The 18,127-nt window shown below is 48.6% G+C and overlaps 1 protein-coding gene across 1 annotated transcript in view; it reads right to left on the bottom strand.

Moving 5' to 3' along the window:
• TGDS (TDP-glucose 4,6-dehydratase) overlaps positions 1–18,127 on the bottom strand; it is an 86,790-nt gene that overhangs the window by 27,417 nt on the left and 41,246 nt on the right. The window contains exons 2-6 of the mRNA XM_040425314.1: positions 14,665–14,731; positions 14,037–14,105; positions 11,636–11,726; positions 2,533–2,675; positions 289–387 (exon numbers count right to left, since the gene is read on the bottom strand). Coding sequence (XP_040281248.1) covers positions 289–387; positions 2,533–2,675; positions 11,636–11,726; positions 14,037–14,105; positions 14,665–14,731 — 469 coding nt within the window. The remainder of the gene's footprint in view (positions 1–288; positions 388–2,532; positions 2,676–11,635; positions 11,727–14,036; positions 14,106–14,664; positions 14,732–18,127) is intronic.

Raw genomic sequence — 18,127 nt, 5'->3', positions numbered from 1 at the left:
TACCACAGATGCTGCGCTGAATAAAAAAATGGCATCAGCGTGTTTATGCCGCCATTCTGGACAGATTACGGGCTGCAGTTTCATAGAGTAAGAAATAATGACAGCTGGTGCATCGCAGAGCAGGTGGGACACTTTGGTCCACGTCCTAAATACATCCAGCAGCAGAAATAATCATTTCACACTTCACAACATATGGCTGTGTGATGCTTCATTTACACACATACCCCGCTGAATACAGCAAAGACTCCCAATGCTAATATATCCTTGGCTCTTCCCTCGCCTCCTTACCTTGTATCTTTCCCAGAAAGACAGCACAAAGCCTTCTGCAGCTGCTTTGGACGCCGCATATGGATTTGTTGGCCGTTTTGGTGATGTTTCATCAAATTCCTAATGAAATATGAATTTTTAAAGATGGCAGCGGAGTGGAATAATGTTCAGAATGCTGGGCAAAACATTCTGTAATAAAGAGATTCATCTACATAATTGTGTACTGGGAATTACACCGTCCAAACGCTGAGAATCATTGTTTACACCAATGTGACCTCTAACCACTAACCACTGGAACATGGCGAGAACAGTACAAGCCCCACAGCTCCTCGCGGGGGGGGGGGGGGGGGGGGCTGACTGCTACAACATTAGGAGCACAGTGGGGCACATTTGTAGAAAACGGCTAAATACCCCTGGACAGCCGAAATCCCAAAACTAAAATGTGGCTTTGTACTTCAGTAATAAGACCCAATTCTACCAAAATAAAGGAGTGATCGCCCATGTTACCGCACACATGGGGGCAGATCGGTAGAAAACCGCTGTTCACTAAGGAGAAGAGATTACATTTGTAGCCACATTACACTCTTAAGCTTATATTACATGGGTAGTTAATCGTTCAGATCCCTAACAAGCAATCGTAGTAACGCGCGTTAGCTATGATCTGGCAGTGCAATACTGCCGCCGATTACTCAGGCACGTGCAATCTTTTAGCAGGTTAAAAAATTATCATTTGCCGGTGGCAGATCGTGCTGTCTAATCACAAACTGCTGCCGGCAAACAATGATTTTGAATTGGGACAAGCAATGGCATTAGTGATCGCTTCTTCCATACAGTGGAAGAGATCACTGCAGGTAATAGTAGCGGTCTCCTCCGCTGACGGGCAGGCAACTGCTTCCGTTCCGACAATCACCTTGAAGATCTGCCCGGCTAATATAAGCCTTCAATAGGGTGTCCAGTCTTTACTAAGTGATGGCCTATCCACAAGATAAGCCATCACTAGCTGATTGGCAGGAGTCCGACACCCTGCACAATAATGTTAACCTTTGTGTAACCTGTGGCATAGGCAGCGCTGGCAGAGCCTTCAACATCGCAGCAGAGGATCAGACTGTCTGCTCTGCCTCATTAGTCCACTCATTCATCGGGTTCCAAAGCCCAAAAATGTCATCCCAGAATAAGAAAAAATGAAGTTTTAAGAAAAATAAGCAGATAACTAAGACATATAAAGCAAGTCCTTAAATAAAACAGACAGGCATAGATGCTGGAAGCTGTAAATCACTTTCTATGGTGAGGGCAGGAGCTTCTTCAGGGTCTTGCATTGTACATACATGGACCAGAAAAAAAAAATGGATTGCCGCTCAACTGGTGTCCAAAGGAGCAGCTGATCCTGGACAGACGGGGGCAGCACAGAACATGTGGTGTCACAGAGGAGCTACTAGACAACCAGTAAAGGTGCTTTACTAGTGAAATAGCCATGTTGATTGGGTGGATCTGAGTCTGAGACGTTGGATGTTGAGTCTAGCTTCAACTTATGATGACAATATTGTATCTTGAGGGATCACTGCATTAACCCATTTTTGAATTATCTATGGCCTATTGTATTTGATCATTAAGGTATGTTCATACAGATCCCACAGCACTGTGTCCAGAGGGAATCCACATGGCTGTTCATATGGCTACGATTTGACAGGTCACTTCTTGATGTGAAATCCGCGTGGAAACTGGGACTGGGTAGCGACATGCAGATTAGACCCCTTTGAATGAGGCTAATCTGAGGTCAGATCCATAGCGTGACAAATTACAAATCCGCTGCAGGAATCCGAGCCTTAGGCTACATGCACACGAACGTTGTTTGTTCCCATGTCCGTTCAGTTGTTTTTTTTGCAGATAGGATGCGGACCCATTGATTTCAATGGGTCCGCAAAAAATGCAGACAGCACACCGTGTGCTGTCCGCATCACTATGTCCGTTCCGTAGCCCCGCAAAAAAAAAAAATAGAACATGTCCTATTCTTGTCCGTTTTAGGCATTGTTACAATGGATCCGCGAAATAAAATGGATGGCATACGGATGTCATCCTTTTTTCTTTTTTTTTTGCGGACCGCAAATCACATACAGTCGTGTGCATGTAGCCTTAACCTCAGATTTTGGTCCCAGATCCATGTTGGGTTCTTCGGGTGTGATGTAAGCTGTGTGAACATACCCCATATTTCCTGCCACACGTTTACGCAGTTATAAACACACAGTAAAAAGTGACAATAACAGCTACCTGATCGAGACTTCCACCATAAACTTCATCTGTACTTATGTAGACAAACCTTTCCACTCCAGCTTCATAGGCAGCATTAAGAAGAACGTGCGTTCCATAGATGTTCACATACGCAAACTTAAAGGATTCCAAAAATGATAGATCTGTAGAAAAAAGGACAGTAAGTAATAAAGGAAGCCTAACATCCATAGCACATAGCTGCAGTAATACACAATGATTGCTTTAGACATACACCGTTCTCTCATTAGGATCACAAATATTAACCACCAATATGTGAATATTTCATGTCATTTTCGTTAACAAAATTGGTGGATGGTTTTCTGGATATGGTATATTTTGAAATCCCTCCATGTATTCTACTTCCTGTCCTCTTTAACGTCCTCCTTTGCTTGGACTTTTAGTACAGCAAACAGCCTCACTTGATGTTCTCAGTCAGAGAGGGAAGGGGGCGAGTGACCCAACCAGAGCATCACACATTGCACTCATACAAGACAGAGCTACCATACTGCCATCCCAATTCTACCTCTACTATTACTATGACAGATAACATTTTCCCCTCACAGCATCAGTAAACGCTACAGAAGGACAATGTTTTATATTTCATTTTTAATGGTATAGTACTGCCGAAGTGAGAAAGAAACAGTCAAAGATTCTAAATTCTAGATTTTCTATGAGTATTAAAAAAAACTTTTCTGAAGAAAGAGCCCCTTTAATATAAAAGTGAACTATTGACACTGCAAGAGGTCTTCTTGTAACTTCTGGTGTACTACAGACGATTCCTATCTGTCTGAAAGACTATCCGAAGGACAGGCCATCAACACTGGAAACTCAAGAAACCCCTTTAAGAAATCCAAGAACATAATGCCTGTCACATTGGCATCCCTGGTTATCGTTACCAACAGACTTCTGGTCGGCAGAAACAGCAAGCAGGCTATTCTCGAAATCTCAACCCCCCCGCCATATACCGTATATTTACAAAAATCACACAATTTGTGGATAAGACACATACCAAGTGTGTGTTTGTAATGTTTTTCTTAGTATCCCGGGACTGCTGGAACCTGAGCAAGAAATGGCACTGGCTCTACCTGCTCTGTATACCGCAATGGAGATGGCAAGCACGGTAAGAAAAACCATCCCCGGCGGTCACTGACTGCACGATTAGCAAGGATGTGGACTGCCAGGACATACAGTGCAAGTCAAAACAGGTTAAAGGGGAAATCCTTATCAGATCAGTGGGGGTCCGACCACTGTAGCACCTCCTGAGAGTGGATGAGGCAAATCATCCTATTCGCATTACACAAAAGGAAGATGGGGGTAATAATGACAACTCTTCTGTACTGCTATAAGCCTAGGTTTGCTAGGATAGAAAAACTATACACCCAGGTAAGACTGTATACAGTCGTGGCCAAAAGTTTTGAGAATGACACAAATATTAGTTTTCACAAAGTTTGCTGCTAAACTGCTTTTAGATCTTTGTTTCAGCTGTTTCTGTGATGTAGTGAAATATAATTACACGCACTTCATACGTTTCAAAGGCTTTTATCGACAATTACATGACATTTATGCAAAGAGTCAGTATTTGCAGTGTTGGCCCTTCTTTTTCAGGACCTCTGCAATTCGACTGGGCATGCTCTCAATCAACTTCTGGGCCAATTCCTGACTGATGGCAACCCATTCTTTCATAATCACTTCTTGGAGTTTGTCAGAATTAGTGGGTTTTTGTTTGTCCACCCGCCTCTTGAGGATCGACCACAAGTTCTCAATGGGATTAAGATCTGGGGAGTTTCCAGGCCATGGACCCAAAAGGCGTCTCCAATGCTGCTCTCCCCGCCTCCCGCCGCCTTTATTGACAAGCCGGATCTCAGTGCCGGGACCGCGCTCCCAGCCCGCATGCGCAGTAAAGGGCTGCTGTAGCGCGATCCCGGCTCCGGCTCGTACACTCAGCCGGCTTCAGTTTCGCTACTGCGCATTCGCCCGGCATCTTCTGTAACTGCGCTAGTATGTAAGGCTGGCAGGCGCATGCGCAGTAGCGAAACTGAAGCCGGCCAGAGCCGGGATCGCGCTACAGCAGCCCTTTACTGCGCATGCGGGCTGGGAGCGCGGTCCCGGCACTGAGATCCGGCTTGTCAATAAAGGCGGCGGGAGGCGGGGAGAGCAGCATTGGAGACGCCTAGGCCGCTGCCCCCATGACTTCAAACCTGACTTGAAGCAGGGGGCAGCGGCTGAATAAAAACGAGATTTTTGTGAACTCACCTGTAAAATCTCTTTCTCGCTTTATTCATTGGGGGACACAGGACCGTAGGTATAGCTTGCTGCTGCCACTAGGAGGCGACACTAGGCTGAAAGCTGTTAGCTCCTCCCCTGCAGGCTATACCCCCTCCAGCCTGGAGAGAGCATATCAGTTTGTGCTTCAGCAGTAGGAGAAACAGTACCGAAACAAAACACAACCAGTAAGGACCACTGCCCAACAAAAAAACCAAACCGGACACCAGCCCCAACCGGCAACTCGGACCCACTGGCCTCATAATAAAAGAAAAAATGGGTGGGTGCTGTGTCCCCCAATGAATAAAGCGAGAAAGAGATTTTACAGGTGAGTTCACAAAAATCTCGTTTTCTCGCTCATATCATTGGGGGACACAGGACCGTGGGATGTCCTAAAGCAGTCCCCGGGGCGGGAAACAACCACTGGCCCAGAACAAAACCAACTCCCTCCGGTAAGACACTACACTGTGGCCTGCAAAACTCTGCGGCCAAGAGCAGCATCCGCCGAGGCGAAAGAATGCACTCGGTAAAATTTCGTGAAGGTGTGTAAAGAGGACCAAGTCGCTGCCTTACACAATTGAGACGCCGAAGCGTGGTGAAGGTGAGCCCAAGAAGCCCCGACCGCCCTGGTAGAGTGAGCCGTGATACCGGGAGGAGGAACCTTGCCCTTAGAGCGGTAGGCCTCTGCAATGGCCGATCTAATCCACCGAGCAATCGTCACCTTCGAGGCTGCCAAACCTTTACGAGGACCTTCCGAGATTTCGAACAGGGAGTCCGTACGTCTAAAAGGGGCCACCACTGCCAGGTAGATCCGCAAGGCCCGTACCACATCCAGACGGTGGAGAGCCACCTCCCTAGGATGAGAAGGCTCAGGGCAAAAAGAGGGCAGAACAATGTCCTCATTAACATGAAACGCCGACACCACCTTCGGCAGGAAGGACGGCACTGTCCGGAGTACTACCTTGTCTTGATGAAACACCAAGAAGGGCTCTTTGGACGAGAGAGCCGCCAGTTCCGACACCCGCCGGATAGAGGTAATTGCAACCAGAAACGCAACCTTCCATGAAAGCATGCGAAGGGAGACTGATCGCAGAGGTTCAAATGGCTCGGACTGGAGCGCTACCAGCACCAGATTCAGGTCCCAGGAATGCAACGGTGGCCGATAAGGGACTGCGGTGTGAGCCACTCCCTGTATGAAAGTCTTGACAGGACCCAACACCGCCAGTGTACGCTGGAAAAAAAATGGAAAGAGCAGAAACCTGACCTTTCAGCGAACTCAGAGCTAGTCCCAGCTCTAAACCCGCCTGAAGGAAAGCCAGCACCGTAGGGAGGGAAAACTGCCTGGGAGGAAGATCTCTGTCCTCACAGAATTTGAGGAAAGATTTCGACGTCCGATAATAGATCTTGGCGGAGGAGGGCTTCCTAGCCCTAATCATCGTGCGAACAACCGCATCGGAGAAACCTCTTTGCTTCAACAGGAAGGTTTCAATAGCCACGCCGTTAAACGTAGCGTATTTAAACCCTGGTGGAAGACTGGGCCCTGTGAGAGCAGGTCGGGCCTGAGTGGAAGGGGCCACGGTTCGTCTCCCAGAAGAAGAATGAGCTCTGAGTACCAAGCTCGACGAGGCCAGTCTGGGGCGATCAGAAGCGTCTGAATGCCCTCCATCCTGATTCTGCGTAGGATCCGAGGTAGGAGCGGTAACGGAGGGAACACGTACAGAAACGTCAAGTTGTCCCACGGAGCCACGAGGGCGTCCACGTCGTACGCCATCGGATCTTCTGCGCGAGACAGAAAGCACGGGAGTTTGTGATTTAGCCTGGACGCCATCAGATCCACTTCCGGGCGTCCCCACCGGAGACAAAGGTCCTCGAACACCTCCGGATGGAGAGACCACTCCCCCGAGTCCACCGTCGTTCGGCTGAGGAAGTCCGCTGTCCAATTGTCCACACCCGGGATGAATATAGCCGAGATCACCGGAACATGGGCTTCCGCCCACTGCAGAATCCTTGCGGCTTCGTTCATCACCGTCCCGCTGCGAGTCCCCCCTTGGTGGTTGATATAGGCAACCGCTGTGGCTTTGTCCGACTGTATCCTGACGGCCCTGCAAGTAGGGGGTCCAATGGCAGAGGGAGAGGTAGATGGCCCGGAGCTCCAGTATATTGATAGGTAGTTTGGACTCCGATGGAGACCAAACGCCTTGGGCTGTCCGGGTACCGAAGACCCCTCCCCAGCCGCGGAGGCTGGCGTCCGTCGTGACCACCGTCCATGACACTGGGAGGAAGGACTTCCCGGAGGACAGGTGGTCCGGTACCATCCACCAGCCAAGAGCCGCGCGCACTGGGTGGGACAGAGAGATCCTGAGGTCCAGAGAATCCCGGGACTTGTCCCAGGAGGACAAAATGAGCCTCTGAAAATCCCTGGTGTGGAACTGGGCGAATGGAATCATCAGGCCCAGTACTCGCATGCAGCTGCGAATCGACACCCTGCGGCGCTGAATGAGCAGACGCACCGTCCTCTGAATGTCCGATCTCTTGTCCAGTGGTAGACGCACCACGGCAGCCTCGGAGTCCAGTGTCATGCCCAAGAATCTGATCTGAGTGGTGGGAGACAGGCATGACTTCCTCAGGTTGATTATCCACCCGAAGCGAGTGAGGGTGCTCATCGTAATCTGAAGACTCTCTTCGCATTGAGCCGCTGTAGGTGCCTTGATTAAGATGTCGTCCAGATACGGGAGAAGAGTAATGCCTCTGGACCGCAGAATCCCCAGAAGAGGGGCAAGAACTTTTGTAAACACTCGCGGAGCCGTCGCCAGACCGAACGGCAGAGCGACAAACTGGTAATGAGCTGCCTGGATGGCAAATCGAAGGAACCGTTGGTGGTCTGTGGCGATGGGGATGTGGAGATATGCATCCTGGATGTCTAAGGACACCATGTGCTCCCCTTTCACCAGTGAAGCAACCACGGAACGGAGGGACTCCATCCTGAACCTTTGAACCCGCAGATAACGGTTCAACAGTTTTAGGTCCAGCACTGGCCTCACATCGCCCTCCTTTTTGGGGACCACAAACAGGTTGGAATAAAAACCCGTAAACCGATCCTCCAAGGGAACAGGGGAAATCACCCCCCGTGAGAGAAGTGACTGGACTGCGTGCAAAAGAGCCGCGGCCCGGATGGGATCCCTGGAGGGCTGGGAGAGGAAGAAGCGGTTGGGGGGAAGAGACCTGAACTCTATTTTGTAGCCCGAGGAGACAACCTCGAGCGCCCATGCGTCCGGAATATGGGCGTGCCAAATCTCCTGAAACAGGAGAAGACGCCCCCCCACCTGTGAGGGTGGGGACAAATTTTCATGCTGAAGGCTGCTTACCTGGGGCTGTGCGAGGCTGCTGAGGCCGCGGATGCCAGGCCTGCTGGGGCTTAAAGGACGGTCCTTTCCGCCGATCCTGATTGGGCGGCCCCGCCGCTGAGGTGGGTGCTGAACGGGTGCCCGAAAAGCGGCGAAAGGACTGAAAGCGAGAAGATGAAGTTCTGGACTGAAAAGGCCGCTTTGCCCTGGGTTGGGGCAGATGGGTGCTTTTTCCACCCGTAGCCTCCGAAATAATTTCATCTAATTTGGACCCAAATAGCCGAGACCCCGAGAAAGGAAGCCTCAACAGGGAGCGCTTAGATGAGGAATCGGCTTTCCAGGCCTTGAGCCACAACTCCCGGCGGATGGAAGTGGCGAGAGCTGAGGAACGGGCGATCATAGTCCCAGCATTCAGAGCCGCTTCACAGAGATATTTCCCTGCCTGAGAAATTTGGAGCGCTGACGATTGAAGTTCAGCGGGAGGGAGGTCGGACGCTATGTCCTGGTTCAAACGGAGGGACCACTCCGAAACTGCTTTGGCTACCCAGGCAGAGGCGAAAATCGGCCGCAATGCCGAACCGCTCGCAGTGAAGATCGACTTAGAGAGTGACTCTATGCGGCGGTCCACTGGATCCTGGAGGGACGAGCCATCCGCCACCGGGATGGTAGTGAATTTTGCCAAGCGAGCAACCGGTGGGTCCACCTTCGGTGGGGAGGACCATTTGTCCACGGACTCGCGTGGAAAAGGGTAGAGTAGGTTTAGGCGTTTCGGAATAATGAAACGCAAACCTGGCTGGTCCCAAGCCTTCGTGACAACGATAGAAAAATCGTCGTGTAATGGGAACGATTTGGGGTTCTGCTTCGTACGCAGAAATGACACCCCTTGTTGGCTAGTGGAGGGAAGGTCCTCCTGAACCTGGAAGGTGTCCCTTATTGCCGATATCAGGCTAGCCACCATGGATGCAATCTGAGAAGAGTGCTCCGGATACATATCTGCATCCGAATCCCCAAGCTCTCCTTCTGACAGTGCGTCGCCTAAAAGGGAGGACGCCTGTGAATGGGATCCAGGAGCAGGGGGGATGCTGAGGCGTCAGAGGAGGAACGGGTGCCTGCTCTGGGGCGCTTACTAGGAAGTCTGCCTCTGGTTTGTGCGCTATGCGACTGTGCGGGTTGCGCCGGTGGTGATTTCTCTACCAAACGACCCAGCAATGAATGGGTGGAATGGGAGATTTTTGAGAGGTCTTCCACTGCCCGTGACAGGGACCTTGCCCAGTCTGGTTCCCCCTGGACAGGCCGCTCCAGGGCTTCTGTGGGCTGTTGTGCCCTAGGGGGATGGCTCTGTGCAGGTTTCTGAATGCAGAGCACAGTGATAGTGACTGACCACGAGGAAATTTCTCCGAACATAAGGAGCAGGCATAGTAAGTGGTCCTACAGGGTGCCTGGTGGGGGTCAGTGGCCGGGTCAGACATGGTCAAATCTGCTGCTGGATGGGGGCATCGATTGCCTACCAGTATGGAGGTCCCAGGTCCTGTGTCCTACCCACGCAGCGCCGAGGAAGAATCAGGAAGCTGAATCAGGGCGGGAGAATAAGCCACGCCCCCTTCCAGCACGGGAACGGCAAGCCACGCCCCCTTCCAGCCCGGAAGATGGAGGAGGTTCTCCTGCAGCTAGGGGGATGAAGCAGATTACTTACCTGTCTTCATCTGTGTTCTTCACCCTATGATGCAACACCAGCAGGGCCACCCTATGACCGCTGGCACCATGCGACAGGGGTCCGGGCAGAGAAGGGCTGAAGAGAGGGTGGCCCTCTTGCTGGGGGGAAGCAGGGGAGCGAGGCTGCCCTGGTCCACTTTGCCTTCTTGGGGGAGGCAAGGCGGTGACTTAGATACACCGGCCAGCCTCCCGGGGATACAGGGACGCAGGCGACCCTGTGCCCCCTTCCAGTAGTCTGTGAATTAAAGATAAAAATAATAAAATCAAAAGAAAAAATAAAAACGCCACCCTGCAAAGCAGGGAGGTCTGCCTCCTACGACACTAAGCTAAAAACTGATATGCTCTCTCCAGGCTGGAGGGGGTATAGCCTGCAGGGGAGGAGCTAACAGCTTTCAGCCTACTATCGCCTCCTAGTGGCAGCAGCAAGCTATACCCACGGTCCTGTGTCCCCCAATGATATGAGCGAGAAAGATCGATTTCTCAAGGAGGCTAAATGCGGCTAAACGATGAAAAAGTGCATTAGGAAACTACTATGCAGCACTATAAGGTACTATTAACAGCTTAGTAAGCGTTTTTTTGGTGACAGGTTCCCTTTAACAAGACGATTACTGAAATGATCTCAGCAGGTCCTTTAAAGGGTTTCTGTCACCCTGCAAAACTCATTTTTTTTTTTTGGGATAGTTAGATTGCTTATAGTGCGATATAGCAGAATATAATGCTCTTACTTACTTTCATGCGGCCGATTCTTTATAAAACGAACTTTTATAATATGTAAATGAGGGCTCTACCAGCAAGTAGGGCGTCTACTTGCTGGTAGCTGCTGCAGAAATCCGCCCCCTCGCCGTGTTGATTGACAGGGACAGCCGTGATCTCCTCCTCCGGCCGGCCCTGTCAGTAATTCAAAAATCGCGCGCCTCGCGTCATTCGGCGCAGGCGCTCTAAGATGAGGAGGCTCGTATCCTCAGCACTCCCTCAGTGCGCCTGCGCCGATGACGTCTTCTCTTTCGGTGATGTCATCGGCGCAGGCGCACTGAGGGAGTGCTGAGGATACGAGCCTCCTCATCTCAGAGCGCCTGCGCCGAATGACGCGAGGCGCGCGATTTTTGAATTACTGACAGGGCCGGCCGGAGGAGGAGATCACGGCTGGCCCTGTCAATCAACACGGCGAGGGGGCGGATTTCTGCAGCAGCTACCAGCAAGTAGACGCCCTACTTGCTGGTAGAGCCCTGATTTACATATTATAAAAGTTCGTTTTATAAAGAATCGGCCGCATGAAAGTAAGTAAGAGCATTATATTCTGCTATATCGCACTATGAGCAATCTAACTATCCAAAAAAAAAAAAAATGAGTTTTGCGGGGTGACAGAAACCCTTTAATGACAGCAATGAAATGCAGTGGAAAGTTTTTTTGGGACTAAGTTAATTTTCATGGCAAAGAAGGACTATGCAATTCATCTGATCACTCTTCATAACATTTGCTATTATAAAAACTTAAGCAGCAACTTTTCCACTTTCCAATATTTATGTCATTCTCAAAACTTTTGGCCACGACTGTACATCCCCACTGCTATGGGGGTGCCATCATTTCCTGGAGACGGGAATAATCTGACATTTCTTCCAATTGACTGCCACTGTACCGTCCATACAGGAGCAGAGTCTGTCTCCAATATGGCCGTCCACATAAACAGCTACAATAAACTAAGAAAATCTATGTAAATCTACATTACAGAAACGAGTCACGTTAAAGGGAATGCATTTCAGAGAAATAATAAAGCAGACGCTCACCTACATGGGTCTGCGCAGCAAAATGGAGAACCACGTCTATGTTTTCTGTTCCAAAGAGCTGCTTTATAAAGTGCGAGTCACAGATATCCCCCTGAGGTACAAGGACAGAGATGACAGGCAGCCATGACACATCAGCACAGTATCACATACTGACGGCACTGGAGAACACACACTGATTTCACAGCTCATTGCTGGATATGAATGGAGATATTCACTGTGCACAGAGCTGAGGCATGGCCAGGAAATCCGTGAAGTTAGGCTACTTTCACACTTGCGTTCAGAGCGGATCCGTCTAGTGTCTGCACAGACGGATCCGCTCCTATAATGCAAACGTTGGGATCCGGTCAGAACGGATCCGTCTGCATTATAGTTCAGAAAAAATTCTAAGTGTGAAAGTTAGTGAGACGGATCCATCCAGACTTTACATTGAAAGTCAATGGGGGACGGATCTGTTTGAAATTGCACCATATTGTGTCAAACGGATCCGTCCCCATTGTAAGTCTGGACGGATCCGTTTGGCTTCGCACGGCCAGGCGGATACCCGAACGCTGCAATCTGCGTTCGGATGTCCGCCTGCTGAGCGGAATGGAGGCCAAACGGTGCCATACTGATGCATTCTGAGTGGATGCGGATCCACTCAGAAGGCATTGGGGCAGTACGGATCCGTTCGGGGCCGCTTGTGAGAGCTTTCAAACGGAGCTCACAAGCGGAACCCCGAACGCTAGTGTGAAAGTAGCCTAATATGCATATTCTGCGGCAAGTAGACCAGTCCAGGATGTGACTGCATACTACATCTGCTTGCTTTATGTGAAATGTGGCAAGGACGGGGCTACACGCTGTGACTGACGTGCGGGCAAGATGCATCCCAAAACTGGTATTACCATAAAGCACCGTGGTTTTGTGACCATCTTTTTGGCCGCACAGTCTTTCCAGGTTTTATGGGGGTCATTCACTAAGAGAAATTTGCCTATTTTTGGCATATTCCTAGCACAGATTGTGGCGCAAAGGTTATTTTGCACTGCAATCTTCAACTTTTCCTCGCTCACGTCAGGTCTAAAAAAGGGGGCATGGTACGCAATGGGAAGGGTCGGCAGGCCAGTCTCACTTACCATTTTCTCCGACTGGATTAGGTGACAGCTAGGAAGTGGCGTGGATCCGCCGAAGTTATGTAGAGGACGTCTAAAACGCTGGTCTAAATAAATGACCCCTATGTGTTTTACCTGTGAAATGGCTGGTGGTAAAATGTCATGCACCTTTTTTTGCCCAGTTGCCTGAGGGTACTGCCAAATGTCATGTGTCGTGTTTTGAATGTGGCAAGAATTCATTTAAAAAAGTGCATTTTTATGCTGTTTTTTGCCACATCCAAAACGCAACACCATCACAACGTGATCTTAATCTTAAAGGGCTTCTGTCACCCCACTAAAGTCTTTCTTTTTTTTTTGGCTACTTATAATCCCTATACTGCGATATATCAATATATGTCTGCATTCAAAATCTGGCGCCTGCGCCGTACCTGTCTTCAGTCGGCGCAGGCGCACTGAGAGGAGGACGCTCGCTCGGCCGCTCCTTCCTCAGTGCGCCTGCGCCGGGTGTAGATGTGACGTCATCAGCGCAGGCGCATTGAGGATGGAGCGGCCGAGCGAGCGTCCTCCTCTCAGTGCGCCTGCGCCGACTGAAAACAGGTACGGCGCAGGCGCCAGATTTTGAATGCAGACAGGGCCAGCCAGAGGACGAGCGCGTTCGCTGGCCCTGTCAATCAACATGAGGAGGGGGCATCTTTATGAAAGTAGGATGCGACTGCCGCCCTACTTGCTGGTAGAGAGGTAATTTGCATATTATAAAAGTCCGTTTTTTTAATTAACTACTGAACCAAAATGAGTAATAGCCAAAAAAAAAAAAAATGACTTTAGTGGGGTGACAGAAGCCCTTTAAGATCCTAATCTTAAAGGGGGTTTTCCGAGACTTTTCTACTGATGGTCATCAGTATCTAAATCGGTGGGGGTCCAGCCTCCGGGAGCCCAGCCGATCAGCTGTTTGAGAAGGCACCAGTGCTTGCGGTAGTGCTGCAGCCTTCTCACAACTTAGCCGAGGCCACTGACATCCCATACATTGGTCACATGACCTAGGGGCAGCTCAGCCCCATTGAAGTGAATGGGGCTGAGTGCCATTCCAACCACAGCCTCTATACAATGTACAGCACCATGCTTGGTGAGATGACAGAAGGACACAGCGCTACTGCGAGTGCCTTCTCAAACTGTTGATTAGTGGAGGTTCCAATGTCGGACCCCCACCAATCAGATACTGAGTCCCTCTCCAGAGGATAGTATAAAAGTCTCGGACAACCCCCTCAAAGATGGTTTACAACCCAACCCAACCTGTGGTGTGTGTGGACATACCATACCTGTAAGAACTTATAATTTGGTTTACTTGAAACAGCATCAAGATTTTTCAAGCTGGCGCAATAATCAAGCTGAGGAGGAAACATAATCCATATCAGTATCGATAATTCTCTCAAACTATGAAAGATCTGTAAGCGGGAACATCTATATTATTAAAAACCCACGTGCGAATATCAGGACACTCAATTATTTAATATACTCCATACTCTTCTCTGGTTCACCAGAGACTGGAAAGGACATTTTCACAATGACCATCACATGTGGAAACCCTCCTTATACTTCAACAGTGGCCTGAGATGGGAGTGTAAGGGTGGCCTTGTTCATTAGAGGAATGCCTGCTGAACCCAATCATTTCAGCAGGGCCTGACAACCATCTAATAAGTATGGTGGTGTCCTGACTCACCCCCAGGTCCAAACATGGTTGCTGATGGAGAGGCAAGTGACTAGACCCGTCCATGAGAGGCCTCCACTAAATAACACCATGAACGAGTTTCCCACCATGCCATGCAGTGTTATTCAACTGAGGCTGCTGGCTCTGGTCAATTACCCCTCCATCTGCAGCCATGTTGGGACTGGAACGCCACACAGCAAGAAGAGTGTACTTAAACAGGGGGGTGACCCAGTACTTACCTTATCAAGATTGATAACTAGGTAATCGGAATGGTTTTCAACCAGTGAAATGATCATATGGGAGGCACTGCAAGAGAAACAGACAAGGGTATTATTCTCCAGACAGGACATTGCCTTCATGAGCATTATCTTCATTGGTCACAAACGTATTTTCTTTCTGTGTCCGTTGCATTTATTTTATTTTTTTTGCGGATCCGTGTTTTGCGGCTCACAAACTACATACGGTTGTGTGCCTGAGCCCTTATACCAGTAGATCCATACTCTACCTGTGTGCACGGTCATCGGAGCCCCGAGTTGTGACCATATGAGCTGGCTACAATACTACAGACATCTCCTATCCCCAGAAGAGTGCAGATTTACAAGGTATAAATGGACAATGTCTTTTTTTATTTCCACACTTAAAGGTGTTGTCTCATCACAGACAATGGGGGCATATCGCTAGGATGAAGTGGTGGCTGGAGGACTCCAGTCCGGCCACCACCAAGCGCTCTCCCCATAGAAGTGAATGGGAGCACACAGCGCAAGACCGGCCACCACTCCCATTCACTTCTAATGGCTCGACGGAAATAGCCAAGCCAGTGCTCGTCTATTTTTGCCGGCCCCATAGAAAATGAATGGAGGGCGACTGCGCATGCGCCCTCCACCACTTTCGGGGATCCGTTCTCGATATAGGTGTGGGTCCCAGCGGTGGGACCCGCAACTATAAGACAATGGGGAAATATCCTAGCAATATGCCCCTATTGTCCGTGATGAGACAACCCCTTTAATGCGTCTCTCCTCCATTTTTAGCGCAGTTCCGACAATTATTGCAAGATAAATGTGGGCCACGAGTTACAAAAAGTTGATAGACCTCACCTTCACCATCAACCACATATCACAAAACCAGGGAACCTCCAATTTGGAGAGCCACTTTAAGTTTTTTTAACACTGTGAAACAGAATATTATTTTCTTGGCGATATTCTAAGTATCATATTCATCATGAAAAGCATCAGATGAATATTACTGGGCCACGCACCTAAGGCGTATCCCTGCTTGGACAAATCTTTGTGCCTATTCCCGATGGATGGAGTTGGAGAAGCTCTGGATTGCGCCCATACATCCAAACGCATTATTATGGTCCCAACTGTCCGCTAATCAATTACCGCAGCTACTGGGGCCTATGCATCACACATATGATGTTTGGCAGAAGTGTAAGAGACGATTTCCCTTAGTGTCCGACAAATCCTCTCTGGTGCCCTTTCTGTTTAATCCATTGTTTCCGCCTGGTATTGAAGCGTTTTTTATTAAAACATGGTTCACTAATAAATTATATAGGTTTGTGGACATTGTGGATTATAGATCGCTCCAGATAATCCCCTTTGACACTCTCAAGACCACATATAATTTGCCGGAGGGTGCTAGGTACCAACATTCGCAAATACAACATTTTTTTAATACGCTGTTCCGTGCTGCCCAAGTGTCTACCCCAACGACGTTTGAGAAATTATGCAAGCTTTCTGACTCCACTAGGGGACTGATATCTGAGATATATGCGATTCTTTCCTCCCCATCCCCGCTGGCTATTATCAGTTATCCTTATATGTCCAAATGGGAGACGTTCCTGGGGCGAGAGATCTCTCCAGAAGCGTGGCAATTAATTTGGAGGCGGACAGCCCTGACTTCTTCCTGTACCACACACAGGGAGAACTCATATAAAATTCTGATGCTTTGGTATCACACCCCCCAATTGCTCAGAAACTTGAACCCTACAATCTCGGATAGATGCTGGAGATGTGAGTCGGAGGTTGGATCTCTGTTTCATATCTTCTGGTCGTGTCCCCTTATAGTACCATTTTGGGAAGACACGCGGAGGCTCTTGGCACAGTTGACGGAATTAGATTTCCCACTGGATCCATATATGTACCTGTTGAACATGCCCCCTCTGGTGTTGAAAAAACATGTCCTTATACTAGTGCTCCGTGTACTGACAGCAGCTAGACGCTTGATAGCTGGCTTTTGGAAACGCCAAGCCAGACCCTGGAGCACTGACCTTACTGCTAGTATCATGGAGGTTAGACGTGTGGAGTACTTAACAGCGCTTATGACGGATCAGGTGACCATATTTGACAAGATCTGGCAGCCTTGGGATACGTATACGGCCCCGCAGCTGTATTCCTCATAGTGGATCTCCTTTACCAGACCATCTTTCCCTATTCGTGTCTTGTCCTGTTGAGGTTTGTCTTCCCCTTTTGTCTTAATTTTATGTCCTGTTCTACCATTTTCTTTCTCATGGTTATTATTATTCCAGTATATGCTACTACTTTGCTTTATATATTAAAAACCAAATGCCGATGGTTGCAGTTATGTTGATGTTCTCAGGACTTTACTACTGAGGTGATACCGACCTCCCTTTTTTTTTTTCTTTGATTATATTATACTGAGATTCATATATTCTTTGGATATGCCATCCTTCTGTTACTTTTACTTACTTGAAAAAAAAACATGTAAAAGAAATGTTATTACTACATGTCTGTTTACGCATCTTTCAATAAAAAGACAATTGAAGAAAAAAAGAAAAGCATCAGATGGCCATTTCTAGTAGCACATGATCTCGGAGCAGCTGAATAACCCCCATGTGGTAGATTGCTTGCAGCATTTCTAGATACAGCAAACATTTACTAAAATATGGAATGCAAGCCAGACTACACGAAGGCACAAGACCCGCACAAGATCAAGAGGCCACCGGAGTGCTGGGCGCACAATAGGACACTTATGTCAGGGAACAAAACTGCTAGAAAGAAAGACAATTTTGTAAGAAATACTGTATGTCTGAGCATATTAACCGCTTTATGACCAATGTCTTTGCATTCCTGAACAGTGAAGTAACTGTATGCCATTAACAGTATTCATTTAGAATTATATACAGTACCGCACAAAGATTTTAGGCCTAAAACCCCCACCGATCAGATAGTGATTACTTATCCATTGGAATAGGTCATCGGTTTACGATCCAAACTCAACCTGTGATACGCGTGGACATACCGTACCTGAAAAACGTATCATTTGGTCTGTGAGAAAGTCGAGAGGGAGGGGAGGTTCACACAGTTTTTTGAGGGATTACTTTACCACATTTTTTCCACGTTACAGCCACAAACGTAAATGTATTTTATTGAGGTTTTATGTGAAGTAGCAAGTATGTGTGAAGTGAAAAGGATACTTGGTTTTCAAAAATTGTAATAAGTACAAATCTGGAAAGTGTGGCGTGCATTTGTATTCAGCCCCCCTGAGTCAATACTTTGCAGGACCTTTCGCTGCAATTTCAGCTGCAAGTTTTTTGGGGGTATGTCCCTACCAGCTTTGCACATCTAGAGGCTGAGATTTTACCCATTCTTCTTTGTAAAATAGCTGAAGCTCAGTCAGATGGATGGAGAGCGTCTGTGAACAGCAAGTCTTGCCACAGATTCTGAATGGGATTTAGACCTG

Source organism: Bufo bufo, chromosome 3 (assembly GCF_905171765.1).
Source record: "Bufo bufo chromosome 3, aBufBuf1.1, whole genome shotgun sequence".
NCBI lineage: Eukaryota > Metazoa > Chordata > Amphibia > Anura > Bufonidae > Bufo > Bufo bufo.
Note: the sequence above shows the minus strand (reverse complement) of the source record. Positions and strands in the feature narration are given on the sequence as shown.